The 17,258-nt window shown below is 38.4% G+C and overlaps 1 protein-coding gene across 3 annotated transcripts; it reads left to right on the top strand.

The window, feature by feature from the left end:
- The first annotated feature begins 2,524 nt into the window (after positions 1 to 2,524).
- Positions 2,525 to 16,980, top strand: LOC136229000 (AUGMIN subunit 2). Of its 3 annotated transcripts, none has more exons than XM_066017532.1 (7): positions 2,525 to 2,976; positions 3,404 to 3,574; positions 13,418 to 13,543; positions 13,722 to 13,826; positions 14,099 to 14,167; positions 15,827 to 15,940; positions 16,409 to 16,980. In XM_066017532.1, the coding sequence occupies exons 2-7, from the start codon at positions 3,449 to 3,451 to the stop codon at positions 16,736 to 16,738; spliced, it is 870 nt and encodes a 289-aa protein (XP_065873604.1). In that variant the 5' UTR covers positions 2,525 to 2,976; positions 3,404 to 3,448; the 3' UTR covers positions 16,739 to 16,980. The 3 variants fall into 3 exon arrangements, with proteins under 3 accessions (XP_065873604.1, XP_065873603.1, XP_065873605.1); XM_066017531.1 differs by having other exon boundaries at positions 2,527 to 2,972; XM_066017533.1 differs by having other exon boundaries at positions 2,535 to 2,972; positions 3,404 to 3,571.
- Positions 16,981 to 17,258: the final 278 nt, after the last annotated feature.

Here is a 17,258-nt window from a genome sequence, read left to right as displayed (position 1 = left end):
TAGAAAAAAGCATAAATTTTAGTAAAATTCTGCAATTCTACAGAGATTTAAGTAACAGCTCTATCTTCCCACTGAACAATAGCGGGAAGGTATTTAAAATTTTTATAGAGTTATTAGAATTTGAAGTTGAAGATGGAATATAACTTGAAGATCTTTGAATTAGTAATTTGTGTTCTTCTCCTAACATGTAGCTAGTGTACTTAATAACTGTTTATTAGGATTGTAGAAGATGGATGGACTAAAGGTAGAGCTCGTTTTCAACATTATATATGTTGAAGAAGTGGAAAATGGTGTAACCTTAAATTGCTTCCATTTTCTAGTTATTAAGTTAAATTCATTAAAGACATAACACCCATTTGGCTCCCTAAACTAAGGCTTTAAAGTCAATTACAACCTTAAACTATCAAAATCATCAATCAGATCCTTAAACTAAGCAAAAATAATCAACTGAGTCCCCATTCTAAGCAAAAATTAATCATAAATTGAGGCCTTGTCGAAAATCATTCGGTTGAACAGTTCAGACCCTCTATCCAAACCCATTTTGAATCAACACAACTATTAATTATTATACCTAACTTACACCAATAAAAGCCATGAAGACCACAAGATAAATTAGTGAAAGCAAATACAAATGTAATATGACATATTTTATCATCACTTACCAATTGGGAGAATCACCACATTTGACTCTTTAATATCACCGTGCACATTGGAATAGTACAAAGAGAGTACAAAGTTAGACCACAATAGAAAAGGTGAGTCATAATAGAGTTTTATTCTTATTTTTCAAACGCTGAGGGAGAGGAAAACATTTGAATTGATTCTAGTACTTTTAGCTTGTATGACTTTTAGTTCAATAACTTTATCTATCTTGGGAGACATTCTAGGTGGTTAGATTTCAAAATATCTCCACTCATGTACTGGTAATGTCATGTGCAAAAACTTGGAGCATTTTATTATAACAACTGTAATGTTGCAAGTTCTTTTTACATGTTCAGACCTTTGATCGTATGTGCCTAGTTAAAGGATTCTTAGCTTATTTCCTTCAAATTGGCTTCATGCTGTGATTTAGACCAAACCCTTAACGTACGAGAACACCAGATCAACACTGAACTGCAGGAAGCTCGAAAATAATTAATTAATGTGTGTAATTCATATATTTCAATTGTTTTAAACTTGTTAATAAAGTGGATGCATGTGATATATCAAAGTTTCAAGTTTAATAAGTTTGAATTTATTTCTTGTTATTTAAATGTTTATCAGATCATTCGTCTCTTGTTATTTTTAACAATATTAGTATTGTAAGACTGCTTCTTGTTTCAAGACGAATCATTTAAAAATGCTCTATCTAGCAACGAGGCCGAATCCTTTAACATATGAGTATTAGAAAACACGAGTCTCATCTATCAGCATCACTATATTTCAAATAACAGAAAATTAAAGTCTCACTGTATGTTTTGTTTTCCTTTTGGAATATAATTACTCATTTTATGATAGGTTACCATCAGATTATTGCTTTTCCTTGCTAATAATTTTGTTGCCTTCATGGCTAGAGATTGAAAAAACAACCAAAAGCTGATCTGTACCTATTTTATGAAAGGCTATTGAGGACTCTGCTGCATAAATATAAATTTGATTGTTGACTTTAGATTCATCTAATTTAATCAAAACCCCTAAAATCACAGACCTAAAATTAAAACCTTAAATTAAAAACTTACCTCTATACCTCTCTTCCCCAACTTTCGGCGGCAGCTACGGACGATGTAGTTGGCAGCAGCAAGAAGGTTCTTCAAAATTCAAATGGCGACAGGCGACAACTCCTCTCTTTTCCCAGGCTGCGATTCGCGAATGTGGTGGAGTGGTGAAGAGGAGTAAATATGAATTAATTGCTATTCATAAAAAAACACATGTTCTCTAAATTGATTTAAAGAACTAATAATTATCCTAATTTGAACATATAAATTAATCTCTGTTCGAGATGCTTCGGGCAAAAATTGATAACATACCCCAGTTCTCTTGAAGAAAAACAATTTTATGATTGTTGTAGTATACTTGAGAGTGGAGATTTTTGAAGAAAGAAACAAATTGAATAGCAACCGATACGCCAGATTTGCAAAAACCAAAAACGACAGCAGCGGCAGTAGTGATTGACAGATGGATGGAGATGGACGGACTCTAGTCGGAACCACTGATGAAGAGATTTAGAATTTTGAAAGAAACAATACCAGAGTAGGAATTTGAAAGCAACCGGAAAAGAAGGTAGCAGGTAAAAACGTTCGTACTTTTACAGGAATAAGGTGTGAGGTGTATTTGTATTATTGGTTTAAAAAACAAAGTGTATATACTTTGTTTTTAAACAAATGAGAATAGCGGGCACCTACATTTACATATTTTGAAATTATATTACAAAATATTAATGTAGCTACAAATAAAGTCACGACGTGATGGTGTTTAAAAGTGAAGTTGGTATCCGGAAGGCCGGAGCCCACGAGCCATAGGGTTTCTCAATTTTCAAATCAGAGGTCGTTTGCAAATCCACAAGATTTATTTTCTATTTTTTCTAATATTGTTTACATATCCACTATTTACAGTGCTGCGCCGTTTTGTTGTCAGTCAGTCGGGCCTTTGCTTCTACTCTAGACTCTCCTCTTCTGTTGTCCAATTCAAAATTTCCAACTCCAGACTTGAAACAATCAAAATCAAAAGAGACTCCGTCCCCTCGGCCACTCCTACCCACCCACTACGACATTGACCCTTACCAGCCACCTCAATTCACTTCATCGGCGTCACTGTTAGTCCTTCTTTGTCCGGCAGAGTGCGTCCCTTCTTTTCTGTAGCCTGTTCACTGCGGCTTCGCTCAATGACAGTTCCAGGGATCGTTATCCGTTCCATAGGAGACATGTGAACTGCACGACAATTGTCTCCACCGGACCGCCGCATCCCCGACCACTGGGAGATTCAATTACATATAGGTAAGTAAGTAAATCCTTTACCCCTAAATCCATAATTCATAAGCCTGACAACGTCCATTGTCTTATTGATTTGAGATGGCTAGACATCTTTGCAGTTCGAGAATGCTCCTGCTGCTCTATACTAATGAATTCTATATCTATTTCATCTTTGTTGATTCTAGTTTTAATCGGATTTGAAATAGGTATAAATTATGCATATTAATTCTAAAATGGTTTGAAAAGTTATAGATTATTGATAAAGAGGTTCAGGAACGGGTAGGGCACTTTTTTGGGTATCTGTGTATTGCCATCCTGGACACTATCTGTGTCAACTCACGTAAATCAATTTCAGAAGTTTGGTGTTTACCCACCAACAAAATAATAATAATAAAAAAAGTGATCCCTTTTGGCTTTGATGGTTGATAGAAAATATGGCATTCGTTTTCTTGTAGGGAAGCAGTGAAGAAGGAGCAAGTCTTCAATTGGTTGGAAACCAAATGTCTATGGGAAGCGACAATACGTGGGTCGGTAAGAAGCCTCTTAGACGCATTGGGGGCATGTCTGATGCTCTCTCCATTGCTGCTGACCTTGGGTTTTCAGTTGCCCCTCTTCCTTCTCAGGTTGTCTCTATCTTTCCCATTGATTGTTCTGCTGTCTTTTCATGTCATTCATCAAATTTCATCTCTTATTCACATTTCCTTTGTTGTTTGTTTTTCAATTTAGGAGTTCTCACTGATGGTCTTTTACAGTTCTGTGCTAATAGTAATAGACTGTACAATTCTAAGTGTGATTAGAATGAATTTTTTTAACCAATATGAAGGAAAATATATCCCTAACAAGAGAATCTTTAAACAAATATTGCAGTTTCATTAAATTAATGTTTCACACATCTTATAGATTCATATCCTCTGTTCTAAGGCACACAAAGCACTCCTTAGGCATAAAGGCGGGTCACAAATTACCTCCGGTTCCTCTGGATTACCGAGACAGAGCTAAGGACGTGATGGCCGTTTGTGCCTAAGGATTGTGTCAGGATTAGGGATTTCTGACAGAAGTAATTAGGGTAGAATACAGTTTAGGAAGGATAAGAATAGAGAAGAAGAAGAAGAAATAGAGATATAGGGAGAGAATGATGTTTGGAGAAGAGAGCAAGAAGGAAAGAGAAAAAGTAAGATTTCTTATTCATCTGATAAAACGTTACATAACCAAAGGAGACTCTTAAATAGGAATACCTACTGCTGACCCTGACCAAACAGTTACAAATCATACAGCTGTACTATTTACAGCTGGTATAACAAACTCCTAAAAGGTAAATAACACTTCTAAGCAATAAAACTATTAAAGTAATTAATCTAAGATTTAACTAATTGACCTACTCTTATTACTCTAATAATCATGACAGATTGCCTTTTAGAGAAGGCAAGAGGTGCAGAAGGCTATGAATAGCCATCCATCTATCCTATCTTAGATTTAAATATCCAAAAAAGAATCAATTTCATTCAAAGGACTGTGCTTACACCCCCCGCCTCATGAAACGGCTCTGTTGCAATGGATGGCAGAGGGGCCGTAGTACTCAAAGCACAGGAGTGATCCAGTAGCCGGAAAGGGGCCTAGAATCTTGCAGCTTTTCAAAAAGAGCAGGAAAGATTTCCTTCTGCTGCCTAGTATTCATGCTGATTTAGGCCTTTTGCTCAGTGTCTCCAGACTAGGCCACCAAGTCCTCCTCCCGCATTAGGAAAAAAAGAAAGAAGTTAACCTGTCAAGCATCTTCTGAACCGGGGACAGCTCGGCCTTCTTTGCCCGGCCCTGGAAATAAGTCACTTGGTCAAAGCAGATCCTTTCTTCCCAGGGAGAAAGTACTTGACATTCGTTCCCGGATCTTTTTTCCTGATTTAAGTTAATTTATATCAGGAAGTCTAATTAAGTTAGTTAGGGTTTTCAAAACTCTTTCGTTAAATCATTACCAAAATAGCCATTTACATTACTGATTGCTTAATTAAAAGAAAAATAAGGAAAAGAATTGAATTCTCTTCTATCTCTAACTCTTTTTGAGCGGTCTCAAAGCCATGAATGACGCGGACAATGAGAAGTATTTTAACTACTACTAAACGTGTTGTGTTTTCTGTTCAATTTGACATCTCTGAATTATTTTTTTCAACTCAATGTTTCTACTAACAGTTATTTTTAAAATTAGAGGATGACAAACTTAATTCAAGTTCAGCTGTATTACTTAACTATCATTCACTCTTTAAGTTGTTGTTTTTTTTGCCAAATTAATGTAGCTTCAGTTTCTTTTTCCTTTAAAAATGTAATGTATCCTTGTTTATGTCTTGGATTTTAAGAATAATCTTTGAGCTATTACGAATGATACTATTTGCGCCTCAATTTGCTCACGCCAGCGCCTTTCTGTGCCTTGCCCCTAATGCTATACAAGGAGGTACCACCTTAGTTAGTTGTGCCTAGTGCTTTTAACCAACGTGCATTTTCTTTATGAATTGTTTTATGGTATGACCTATGTGCGGTTATTATAAACTTTTTTTTTTGGCCAGTCATTTTTTTTAATGGTTAGTCTCACAATCCTTTGTGGAGTGTGGTGGCCACTCAGCCATTGCTGGGTGGTTTTCAAAGCACAATAAAGCTGGGTTTATTAAGGACCAAAGCACTCAGCCTATACATCAATTTAATACTATTAATAATTCTGTGTATAACTTTGACTTCAGCAAATGTACACTTTTGAAACAACATCAAGTTTCTGTCACTCCATAACCAATAAACAGTTGCAATAAACCGCACTCACTGCTGCAAGAAAGGGTTTCCAAGTTCTTTCTTAGACATTGAGCTGATTTTTGTTCTCCAGTGGATTGTCTCTGAAGTTGGTAGTTCCCGTTGATACAAATGGACACATGTTTTGCTTGTAGGACTCTCAAAAAATTAGAACCTCAACTGTTTTCAGCTGCATTTGGCAAATAATACACTTGTCATCACTCATCAGATATGAGCCCCCATTTTGGTAATGGTACTCTCGTTGCCAGCCTTTTGTGAGTCACTTCCACAATAAGTTTTCCCAGGAATATGCTGTTTACTCAAACAAAGCTTCACTGCGAAACTTCAGTAACTGTCTTATGCCATCATAAGCACTCCCAACAAAGGTTCCTGAGATTCAAATAAATTTTATCCTTCACCCAGGGGCATATGGATGATTGTTAAAGGCGCTAAGGGGTCTTGGAGCCTAGGCGCAAGGCGGCGCCTGATGACCATGAGGCGTGGAAAATATATATGTAGATATATATATACACAAAATCTACATATCAATATTTGATACTAATATCACTAATACTTTATTACTAGTTAAAGCATAGGTCATTATGAACCAAAAAACACACTTACAACCACACAAACAAGACAGAACCGCATACAAGCATAATATTAAATGTCAAAAAACCCAAGTTAAGTTCATAGTTACATATGCTTAACCTAAGTACCTAACAAATGCTAATAAACTAATAAGATTGTGAATAAAAAGAACTAAAAAAACTAGTAATCTCATCAAGATTGACCTCAAGTTAATATTGTCCTATGATAGAGATCCTGTAACTGATGTGGGCCTTTTAGCTCAACCAGCCCAAGGATAAAAAAGGAGCTGATAGTTTATACGCGGAAGAAGAAGATTACATAGGGGCAGAATGGGTTTTGTTACTATAAGCTTGTTATGCATAGGGTGAGGTGGCACAGTTAGTTATTCTCTTTGTTAGCTTGCAGGTTTAGAGATTCATGATTTAGGGGGTTACGTTTTGTTCAGAAGGTAGGTTGTTTTTGTGTATCTTTCTGCAATGATTTGCAGGGCTCTACAAATCCTTTCATGTGGAGGTTTAGCCTCTTTCTTTGTAATCCTTCTATCTTACCGAATTAATAATACAAAGTAACCTTCCCCTTCAATTTACAAGTTTGCGATCTCTGTTCTGTATTTCTTTAATCCGAGTTTCTATCATTTGGTTCCGATGTCGGGAAATTGATTCACTACATATTAAGAAGAATGGAGACTCGTTTTCAATCTCAGGCCAAGCTTATTGAGGAGCACTCTGAAGTTTTGGGTTCCTTTCAGTTACAATTGGGTGTTATTCAAAACACCATGGATAGTATGCAGAAATACCTGGAAAAAATTGATACGCAGATGGATATTGTTGATTCCCATATCTCTCATCTCTAGAAAAACCAAAATAACCACCCAATAGATGGAGCCATTGGCAACTCTTCCTATGATGGATCTCCAGAGCCTGAAATTCCTAGAACAGGCACACGCTTTTCAAACCCACCCAGAAAGGTGAGACTTCTCCCAATTTGGAAACTCTCGTCTGCCCTGACGACACTGTTGTCTCCTTGCCCAAGGTAAAACTTCCTATTTTTTTCCGGTGTCGATCCCTCTGCTGGGGTTTCTCAGGTTGAACTTTATTTTCGAGTCCATAAAACTCAACCAGGAATGAAAATAACTCTTACTCAGATTTGTATGGCCGGTATTGCTGTAAATTGGTCCTCACGAATCATTCAAGACTTCCCTTAGGTCTCTTGGGATCACTTTAAATTAAAGCTACTGCGTCAATTCGGTGAAAAGCCATTGCAGAATGCTTTTGAAGAATTACAACGCCTCTATCAATACAGATCAGTTGGAGAATATACTAAGGATTTTGAAAGAATTACTACATTCATACCCAAACAAACCGAAATTGTTGTCATCGGTTTCTTCTTGGGTGGCCTCCGAGATGAGATCCGCACATTGGTCTGCACCCTAAAGCCTCAAACTTGTGACGAAGGCATGGAAACAACGTGTGACGTTGAACTCTCTTTTTGCGTTCCTGGCCAGCTACCTAAAGACTCAAACAAGATGATCACTAACAGCCCACATGCTACCCACGTGACTAATCATATGTGGCGGGTTAAGGATTTGGGTCAACCCGATCGCAGAGAAACGGGTACTGGAATGGATCTTGTGAAAACAAATACTCCTGAACCCTTAAAGCATCGATTGCCAAACAGTGCACTGCTCCAACCTCTTCCTCCACCTAATCGCAATCGAGGACCTCGACACCTCTCAGTTCGCGAGTTGGATGAACGACGCAAAAAGGGGCTCTATTTTAAATGCGTGCAGCCGTACAGCCCGCAACACAAGTGCCATTTGGACGAATTCCGGTTATCAGTACAGGAGAATGAAATTTATTTGGAGACATGATTCTTGGGGCGATTATCTCGAAACCGAAGCACAAGGCAACAAGGTGGAGGCTGAATGTAATGCTTTGGAGATCTCTTTTGCCTCTGCTACAGCCTCACGATCTCCTAGAACTTTCCGCTTGGAAGGCGAGGTATGTGGAATTCTTGTTATCCTTTTGATTGACTCCAGTGCGATCCATAATTTTGTTTCCGGGGCTTTCAGTTGATCCTATAACACCTATTAATGTCAATTGGGTGATGGCCATCGCATTAAAGTTGATGAGTAGTGTACTAGGTTCACGGTTCAACTTCGAGAGTTCTCATTTGTGATGGATGCGATGATTTTTGATTAGAGACCTCTCGATTTGGTTTTGGGAATGCCATGGCTGAATTCACTAGGGTAAGTTCTCCAAAGTTGGGATAAGAAATGGATGTGTTTCACGTTCAAAGGAAATTTGGTTGAGTTACAAGGTATTAGCAGCTCTACTCCAACCATTCCGGCTCTTCACGTTTGGCTCAGGGGCAATCTATGTAGTCTATGGAGAATAATATAGGGTAGCAGCCCTCCTTGCCTCAGATTCTAACCTCACAACAGATCATTCCACAGAGCTTCAGCTCATACTAAATCAGTATGTAGACGTTTTTGGTCTTTTCTCGGGCTTACCACCACGGAGATTTTATGATCATGCTATCAATCTTATTTTCGGACACGAGGCAGTCATGTGCGCCCTTACCGAAACCCTCATATTCATAAAGAGGAAATTTAGAGGCAAGTGGCTGAAATGCTTGCGATGGGAATTATTCGGTCTAGTCACGATGTCTTTTCCAGTCCCGTTCTCCTTGTTAAAAAGAAAGATAATTCTTGGCGGTTTTGTATTGACTATCGGGCTCTCAACAAGGTTACCATCGTTGATAAGTCCCCAATTCCGATTGTTGACGAGCTCTTAGATAAACTTCATGCGGCTAAGTATTTTTCTAAATTGGACCTGAAATCCAGGTTTTATTATATCAGAATGCACATCGGGAATGAGGAAACAACTGCTTTCTGTACTCATGAGGGGCACTACGAAGTTCTTGTTATGCCATTTGGGCTCACGAATGCTCCTTCCAAATTTCAAAGCATGATGAATGATGTGTTTCACACTTAGCTTCAGCAAATGGTTCTAGTTTTCTTCGATGGCATATTAATTTATAGTAAAACTTGGGAGGAGCATCTCTCGCATTTGGCCTTGGTTCTTCAAGTTTTAGCTAACAATCATTTCAAAGTTAATCAAAAGAAGTGTTCTTTCGGTCAGGCGACGATGGAATAATTGGGACATTGTATTTCTGAATTGGGAGTTTCAGTTGATCCTAATAAAGTGTCAAGGGCGACGCGGTTTCTTAGGCTTAACGGGGTACTACCGGAAATTTGTACAAGATTATGGAAAGTTAGCTAAACCATCTACTGAGTTGACTGAGAAAAACAACTTCTCTTGGCCCCCTCAATCTCAACAAGCATTCGACCATTTGAAGCTCAAACTCACTTCTACTCCTCTTTTAGCTTTACCGGATTCCTCCAAAGACTTCTGCATTGAGTGTGACACCTCGTGATGTAGGATTGGGGTTGTATTAATGCAAGGAGGCAGACCAATAGCATATTATAGTAAGGCCCTCTCTTTTGGAAATTTGACCAAGTCAGCTTATGAGAAAGAATTGATGGCACTTGCCTTGGCAATTCAACATTGGCGGCCACACTTATTGGGCCTTCAACACCTTTTGCAACAACGCGTGGTTACAATGGACCAGCAAAATTGGTTAGCAAAATTAATGGGGTATTCCTTCACTGTTACTTACAAGCCCGGTACCCAAAAATGAGCAGTTGATGCCTTAGCTCTGCAATATGAAGAATGTGACTTTGGCGCCTTGCTTTCCTTTCCCAGCTGGGCGGATGGGGCTTCAATTGTTGCTAAATCTCAACAGCACCCTCATTTGCGCTCTATAGTGGCTGCCTTGACTGGTGGCCCTTCTTCTAAACCTCTGTTTGTGTTGCGTAATGGAGTTCTTTACCGGGGACAAGGGCTGGTCATTTCTGCCCAATCTAAATGGATACAAGACTGGGGGCAATTCTGGTTACTGTCGTACATATAGAAGAATTGTGAGTGAAGCAAATCCAAAATTATGTGCTGCAATGTGAATCTGTCAGCAGTTTAAGGCCTCAACTCTTGCTCCCTGCCTATTCCTCAACAAATTTGGGATGATACATCCATGGATTTCATTATTGGAATGCGGAAGTCAAAGGGTTTCGACACTATCATGGTTATTGTGGATCGTCTCTCTAAGTACAGTCATTTCATTCCTCTGAGACATCCTTATACAACCCGCTCCATTGTTCGTTTGCACGGATTTCCCTCCACTATCATCAGTGACCGGGATCCGGTGTTCATGCGTCGTTTTTGGTGGGAACTCTTCAAGTTAGAGGGCACTAAGCTTCGGTATAGGTCCTCTTGCCACGCTGAAACGGACGGGCAAATTGAGGCTGTCAATCGTTGTCTTGAGTCCTATTTACGATGTTTCGCGGCTGATCAGCCCCTTTTTTTTTTTGTCTCATTGGCTTCCTTGGGCTGAGTTTTAGTTCAACACCACATACCATATCTCTACTTGTACCACTCCTTTCATAGGTAGTTTCTGGCCAGCCTCCCCCAACTATTCATCATTTCTTCCTACAGGATGTTCAAGTGGAATCTGTTGCCCGTGATCTCATTGACCGTGATGAAGCCTTAAAGCATCCTGCCCAGCTTCTTTTGCCATCGGGGACTGGGTTTATTTGAAGCTTAAACCTCATCGCCGACAATCAGTGTCCTGTCGGGTGTTTCCTAAGCTTTCAGCTCGTTTTTTGGCCCTTACCAGATTTTGTCCCAGGTTGGTCCGGTTGCTTACAAGTTACAGCTCCCTTCTTCTTCTCATGTTCATCCCGTCTTCCATGTTCCCTTCTTAAGAGACAATATGCAGCCAATCCTCTTCCACAGATTTACCGCCTGAATTCTCCCTCTTTGAAACTTGCTATTTCTCCTGAAAAGATTTTGGCTACTCGTATCATTCAGCGACATGGAGATTCAGTTTCTCAGTGATTAATCAAATGGCAATCTAAGGGGATTGACGAGGCCACATGGGAGGATGAGTTTGTGATGCACAGTGAGTTCCCCACTCTTAGTCTTGTGGACAAGACTTCTTTTGAAGCGGATGGTATTGATAGAGATCCTGCAACTGATGTGGGCCTTTTAGCTCAACCAGCCCAAGGATCAAAGGAGCTGATAGTTTATACACGCAAGAAGAAGATTACATAGGGGCAGAATGGGTTTTGTTACTGTAAGTTTGTTATGCATAGGGGATGAGGTGGCACAGTTAGTTATTCTCTTTGTTAGCTGGCAGGTATAGAGATTCATTATTTAGAGGGTTACGTTTTGTTCAGAAGGAAGGCTGTTTTTGTGTATCTTTCTGCAAGGATTTTCCGGTAGAGAGGGAAGTTATTTCCTGTGGAGGCTTAGCCTTTTTCTTTGTAATCCTTCTATCTTACCGGATTAATAATACAAATTAACCTTCCCCTTCAATTTACAAGTTTGCGATTTCTGTTCTGTATTTCTTTAATCTGAGTTTCTATCATCCTCTCCGAAGTCTCCACTATCATTTTCATCTCCAATTTCCTCCTGTCTTCATATTCTTGTTTTGTTTTACACTTTTACTTAGATTAAATCAAGGGTTATAATTAAGTTTACTTAGATTAGATCAGTGGTTGAGGTTAATCCTGTTATTAAAGAAAAGCCTAATCAAAACACAAAACGTTACTGAGGCGAGCCTCAGATGAGAGCCTCCGAAGCCGAGGAGAGGCGCATAAGGTGAGAGCCTTTTAAACTGCGCCTAGCCTAGGGGAATTAGGGCACACTACCTTGAGCCTTACATAAGGCGCGCCTTTAACAACTATGACAGTGAGACCCAATTCATATGCCCAAGCTTCATTTCTTGCTGCTGAAACAGATCAGGTGACCTCAACTTATTTTCTCCAATAATCAGGCATCAGCTACTCCAGATGTGTTAGGAAAATCAGAGTAATCAATGTTAAGTGCTAACAAAGGAGACCTGTCCACTAAATTGCCCAAGGATCATGTCAGAATGAGAAGTCCTTCCCATCCTAAGCTTTTACCCAAAATGCTGCTTAAACTCTGTTAATTTTGATAATTTCCTCCTAACCCATCTAGCTTCCAGTAACTCGGTGATGCCCCAATCTCCTTAGTTCCCACGCTCCCTTCTTTCTTAAGTTTGTGCACACCTTTTGTGGACACAGAACTACCTTTACAATGATTCCCATTCTATCTTATAGAAGGCATTTGCTATCAATTCCTGATGCTGTAAGGATAAGATTTACAGCCTCAAAGAATTGAGCAGCTGCAAATGGGTCTATTATCTTCTAGATACACTGGAGTATGCAGTTTGGGGATATAATAAGTCCAATTTTTGGAATCTTCTTGAGCAGCTTTTCATCCTGAAAAACTTCTCCCACAGCCTTCCTGACATACCCTCCAACTATTCCCCAACAATGTTTATAATTGTTGTTAAAGCCATCTATCCCAGGGGCTTTATCATTCCTATGGTCCAAAGAACATTCTTGACTTCCTCGGCTAATATTTCAGCAATCAGCACAAAGAAAATAAGCTTCCTTTTCATTAATTAGAGGCCTACACTCCAAAACTGCAATGTCTCTCTTGTAGTATCAGAACCCAATTAAATCTTTATAAAACAAAACCATAGTTCTTGCCATCTCATCCAGATCAGCTGTGCATCAGGGTGTCAAACCCATGTATTGAAAATCGTGGATGAACTTTTCCTGCTGTGGAATTCAGAAACGAACCTCACAATAAAAGGAGAGGGCGGGTTTCTTATTTTATTCTCTCCGTTGAATTGTTTTCACTTTGGTAAGGATGAAAATCCACATCTATTCAAAGAAAAAGTCTATTCCCATTGAAAATTTGCGTTCCGAAAAAGTGAAAGTGGTGATTTAAGTTTTATCTTATGCAAACAGTAGGGAGATTCTAATTCTCTCTGGGAAATTCCCTTTTTGGCTGATGCTATTAATATTTCTATTGACAAGTTTAAGACACATTCAGTATCATCTGCATATAGCTATTTAGGAGCTGACCCAGACAAGTTCCTAAAATCTAGTATTTATACAGTAATTATGCGTGTGCTAGCAGATTTCTTGAGCTATTGCTTTTGGTCGCAACTTTTTGCAGGAAGAACTCCAGAACTCATCAACTGTTACTGGTGAAAAAGGGGAAGACTTGATTAGGGTGTTAAGAGAACTGACTACGGTACAAAGAAAAATAGCAGATCTACAAGTAGAGCTTCAAGGTCGAAAGGTGAAGTATGTTCACTTTGCTCCTTACGTCAAAATTACAATCCACACGAGTTGTATCTATAAATTAGACAAATTTAATTAGAACGGGGTACTAATTGTCGCTGCATAAATCCATAGATTTCTTTGTCTTGATTCTGCAAGTAATAACTAATACACTGACATAGATAATGAAATTTTAGGATGACAAAAATGTGTCGCATTTGACACATGTGAGTGAAATGGAAAAGAAGATTGAAACTTTGTCAAGGATCACTACTATACTGAAGGATGTCATCCAGAATAAGGTAAGTTCACTATTAGGTTGAAAGATGTTAATGCATTCTATACAGCAGCGTTCCAGAATTGTTTTTCATGTAGTGTTGATGTGCTTTCTTATGAACAAGTTTACATGAATTTTCATGCTCATGCATGCAAAACCCATCCTTGTATGGCATTTTATTCATTATGATTTTATGTGCATGATGAATTTAGATATAATGATGTTCTAACTTTTTTTGTCTTATTCACTGGCTATTTTAGCAGTTTTGTGTCTCGTAATTGTTAAATTTTTTGGCAGGACCGTATTATAGCTCGTCTTCAACAACCATATTCACTAGATTGTATCCCGGTGGAAGCAGAATATCAGGTTGTTTTCGTCAATTGATAATTTGTTATTAGGTAGGGAGTGCATGATATTGTATGTTGGTTTGCACTCTGTGTTCATGTGTGCCTTTGTTTGCGTGAGGTTTTTCAATGTTAAATTGTAGATATTGATATCACGAATTAAAGTCTATTAGTGGGTTATCTGAGTTTGCATAATATTTTTTTGATGTTTTGAACTAGACACCTGAGTGGTCAAAGACTAACAGTGGTTACAGTCAACAGTCCATTTGGGATGGCTAATTTAAGAATTTGAACATTCAAGTTCTTAAGTTGGTTGTAATTTCTCAGTGAAGAATCTGATGGGGTTTTGCTGCTTTAAGATTCAACAGTTGAATTCTTTGGTTAGATGCAATTTCTTGCACCTTGATAGGAGACAGATATTTATTAATGAATTTCAGTTTCATTAGGTTCCACTTAGTGAGAACTCATCTTATGCTTCACAGGATGTAAATGGGGCGGGGATTCCCCGTCCCCGTCAGAATCCCCGAAAAGAATCCCCATGGGACGGGGATGGGGATAATTTTATACCCCGTAGCGGGGATGAGGCGAGGATGGGGAAAGGTATTCCCTGCCCCGCGGGGATCCCCGTCCCTGTCCCGTTAATCCCCGATGAGGATCCCCGATTATTCCCGTGATAATTATTTTCTTTTTGGATGATATAAGTACATTTTAATTAGGTAATTTGTTGTTTTTAGTTTTTTGTGGTTTGAAAATTTTGATAATGATTGTTGATGCTTAGCTATTTCTTTTTAAAAGTTTTAGGCTTTTTACTATTTATTTTTTTTAAACATAAAACGGCGATTCCCCGTGGAGAACGGTGAATGGGGAATTGGGAATAGGGATAAAGTTTTTGGAACATTTGTAAACAGGGAACGGAGATCCCCATGGGGACGGGGATTCCCCGTGGGATGGGGACAAATCTATCCCCGTCTAACTGGCAGGCATGTGGATGGGGAATCCCGACTAGTCGGGGAACGGGGATGGGAAATGCATTCCCCGCCCCGACCCGTTTACATCCCTCACACCCATTTCATTCATAAATGTAAGGATACATAATGGACCTTTTTCTCTTCCACCCATGTATTGATCAGGGAATGTCCTTTGGAGGAAAATGAAAATACATGGTATAGAAATTTGACCAATTAAGATAATTACCTTCTTGGACATCCAAATTTACTACCCAACAAATTTGAGATCTTTATATCAATAGGACCCACATTTACCAAAGGTAACCAAAAAAAAAAATGAAGAATGTAAGGTTGAAGTGATACTCAGACTCCATCTGACTATAGCTAAATCTTACTCGAGTAGTTCTTATTAGATATAATATAAGGATCCTTTTTCTGCATTTCATTCAATTCGTTATTTCATGTTCCGAAAGTTCCATGTCTGCGGCTATTTTTCTTCCACTTTTTCACTTGATGTCAACGAACCTAATGATGTCTTTTGAAACATCAATGTAATTAACCTTCAGTAGAAAGAATAACAATTTCTGGTTAGTTCTATTATAGAATTTAAAATGGCCTTTGTAGTATCGTGTTTATATATAGCATGTATAACTTGTATTAACATGAGTTGGTTAATTAATTCCCTGATTTTTTTCTAATTTGATAAATGCATCTGGCATGTTGGGTTTGTGCAGAAACAATTTTCAGAATTACTGATGAAGGCTGCAAGTGATTATGGCGCTTTGACATCATCAGTTTCTGATTTTCAATGGAGCCTGAATTTTAAAGAGTCTCCTTCAGTATGGGGGGTATGCTTAGTTTTCCACTTTATTCAGTATTAATGAAGTCATAACCAATGGAGGAATTAATACCTTTAAGAACCCGCATTGATATATGATTTTATAGTGTTTAGTCGTCACTATCTTTTGGGTGCAGAATTAGTTGTAATTTTTCCTAGGAAAGGAGTTGCCCAAGCACAATAATTTAAGAAGTGAAGGAAAGATACGTGTTCTGTTGTGGTTTCTGGAAACAGACAAAACCTTTGTGAATTTTGTTACGGCTATCAAATTGAAACTAGAACTATTGAATAAATAAGCAAAATTTTCAGAAACCTTGTTATCAATTATAGGCAGAGTCTACGTGTCCTCACATGTATGATATCCTATCTACTTTCATGTTATCTGTAACACTGAAAGCTATTTTTTAGAACTACCATATAATGTTGCACGTAGAAATGTCTGGGCTGCACACTTATGTTCTCTGTAATTATAATGCAGGAAATGTTACGTCCTATTCCTGTAGCTTTAGCGTCCTGTACGCGGTTCTTTGAAGCAATGTCAGCAATGAGAGAATCGTTTGCTACACTCCAGAATCTAAGAGTTGGACAATCAGTTATGTCTTTGCCAACAACACCAGCAAATGAGGCATCAGTAAGGGATTCAGAGTGTGTGACTCCTCCCCCTTGGAGAAATGAATCTAGTTTTGATGGCATAACAATCAAAAGTGGGAGGAATCAAGAAGCAGATGACGGAAGTAGTCAAATGGGTGATGACACAAGCAATAGAAGATTGTCATGGCCTCCATCAGTTAAAAAGAATGGGGTATAGTCAAATACCAAAGTGAATTTTATTATTGGAAGCCTTCATTCACTTGTGCAGTTAAACAGTGCTTCTGTTAGTATGAGATTGGTGTTTTAAAAACAAGTTTATTCAGTCTCGGCTTGTTATTAAATGTGTTAAGTAATCAACGTTTTTTGATTGGAAATGTGAAGCAGATTATGGTGACTCTTGTTTAATACAAGTGTAGGCAGGCATAGATGCCAAATGAATATGGGGTCATCTTGCTGTTCTAGTGCTAAATACTTTATTGCCTTGTTAAACGTCATAAAGATTTAGGTCAATCAAACTGCAAACTGTAAAGAGTGTGTGGATTGGAGCCTATTGTATTGTATTAAGTGGACTAAAAGAAAACAAAACGTATACGTGAGTATTAAACCAACCAACCAGAGTCCTTTAGTTTAAATAGTTTTATGTCAATCAAATTTTGACCTTCTTTTATATAAGGGAGGGAGGGCCACTGTTTCAAGTCTTTTCTTTCCCTTTGTCTTCCTGGTCTATCTTTTTCTTT

This window comes from Euphorbia lathyris, chromosome 5, assembly GCF_963576675.1.
Source record: "Euphorbia lathyris chromosome 5, ddEupLath1.1, whole genome shotgun sequence".
Classification (NCBI taxonomy): domain Eukaryota; kingdom Viridiplantae; phylum Streptophyta; class Magnoliopsida; order Malpighiales; family Euphorbiaceae; genus Euphorbia; species Euphorbia lathyris.
The sequence above is the reverse complement of the archived record's forward strand: the minus strand, read 5'-3'. Positions and strand labels throughout refer to the sequence as shown.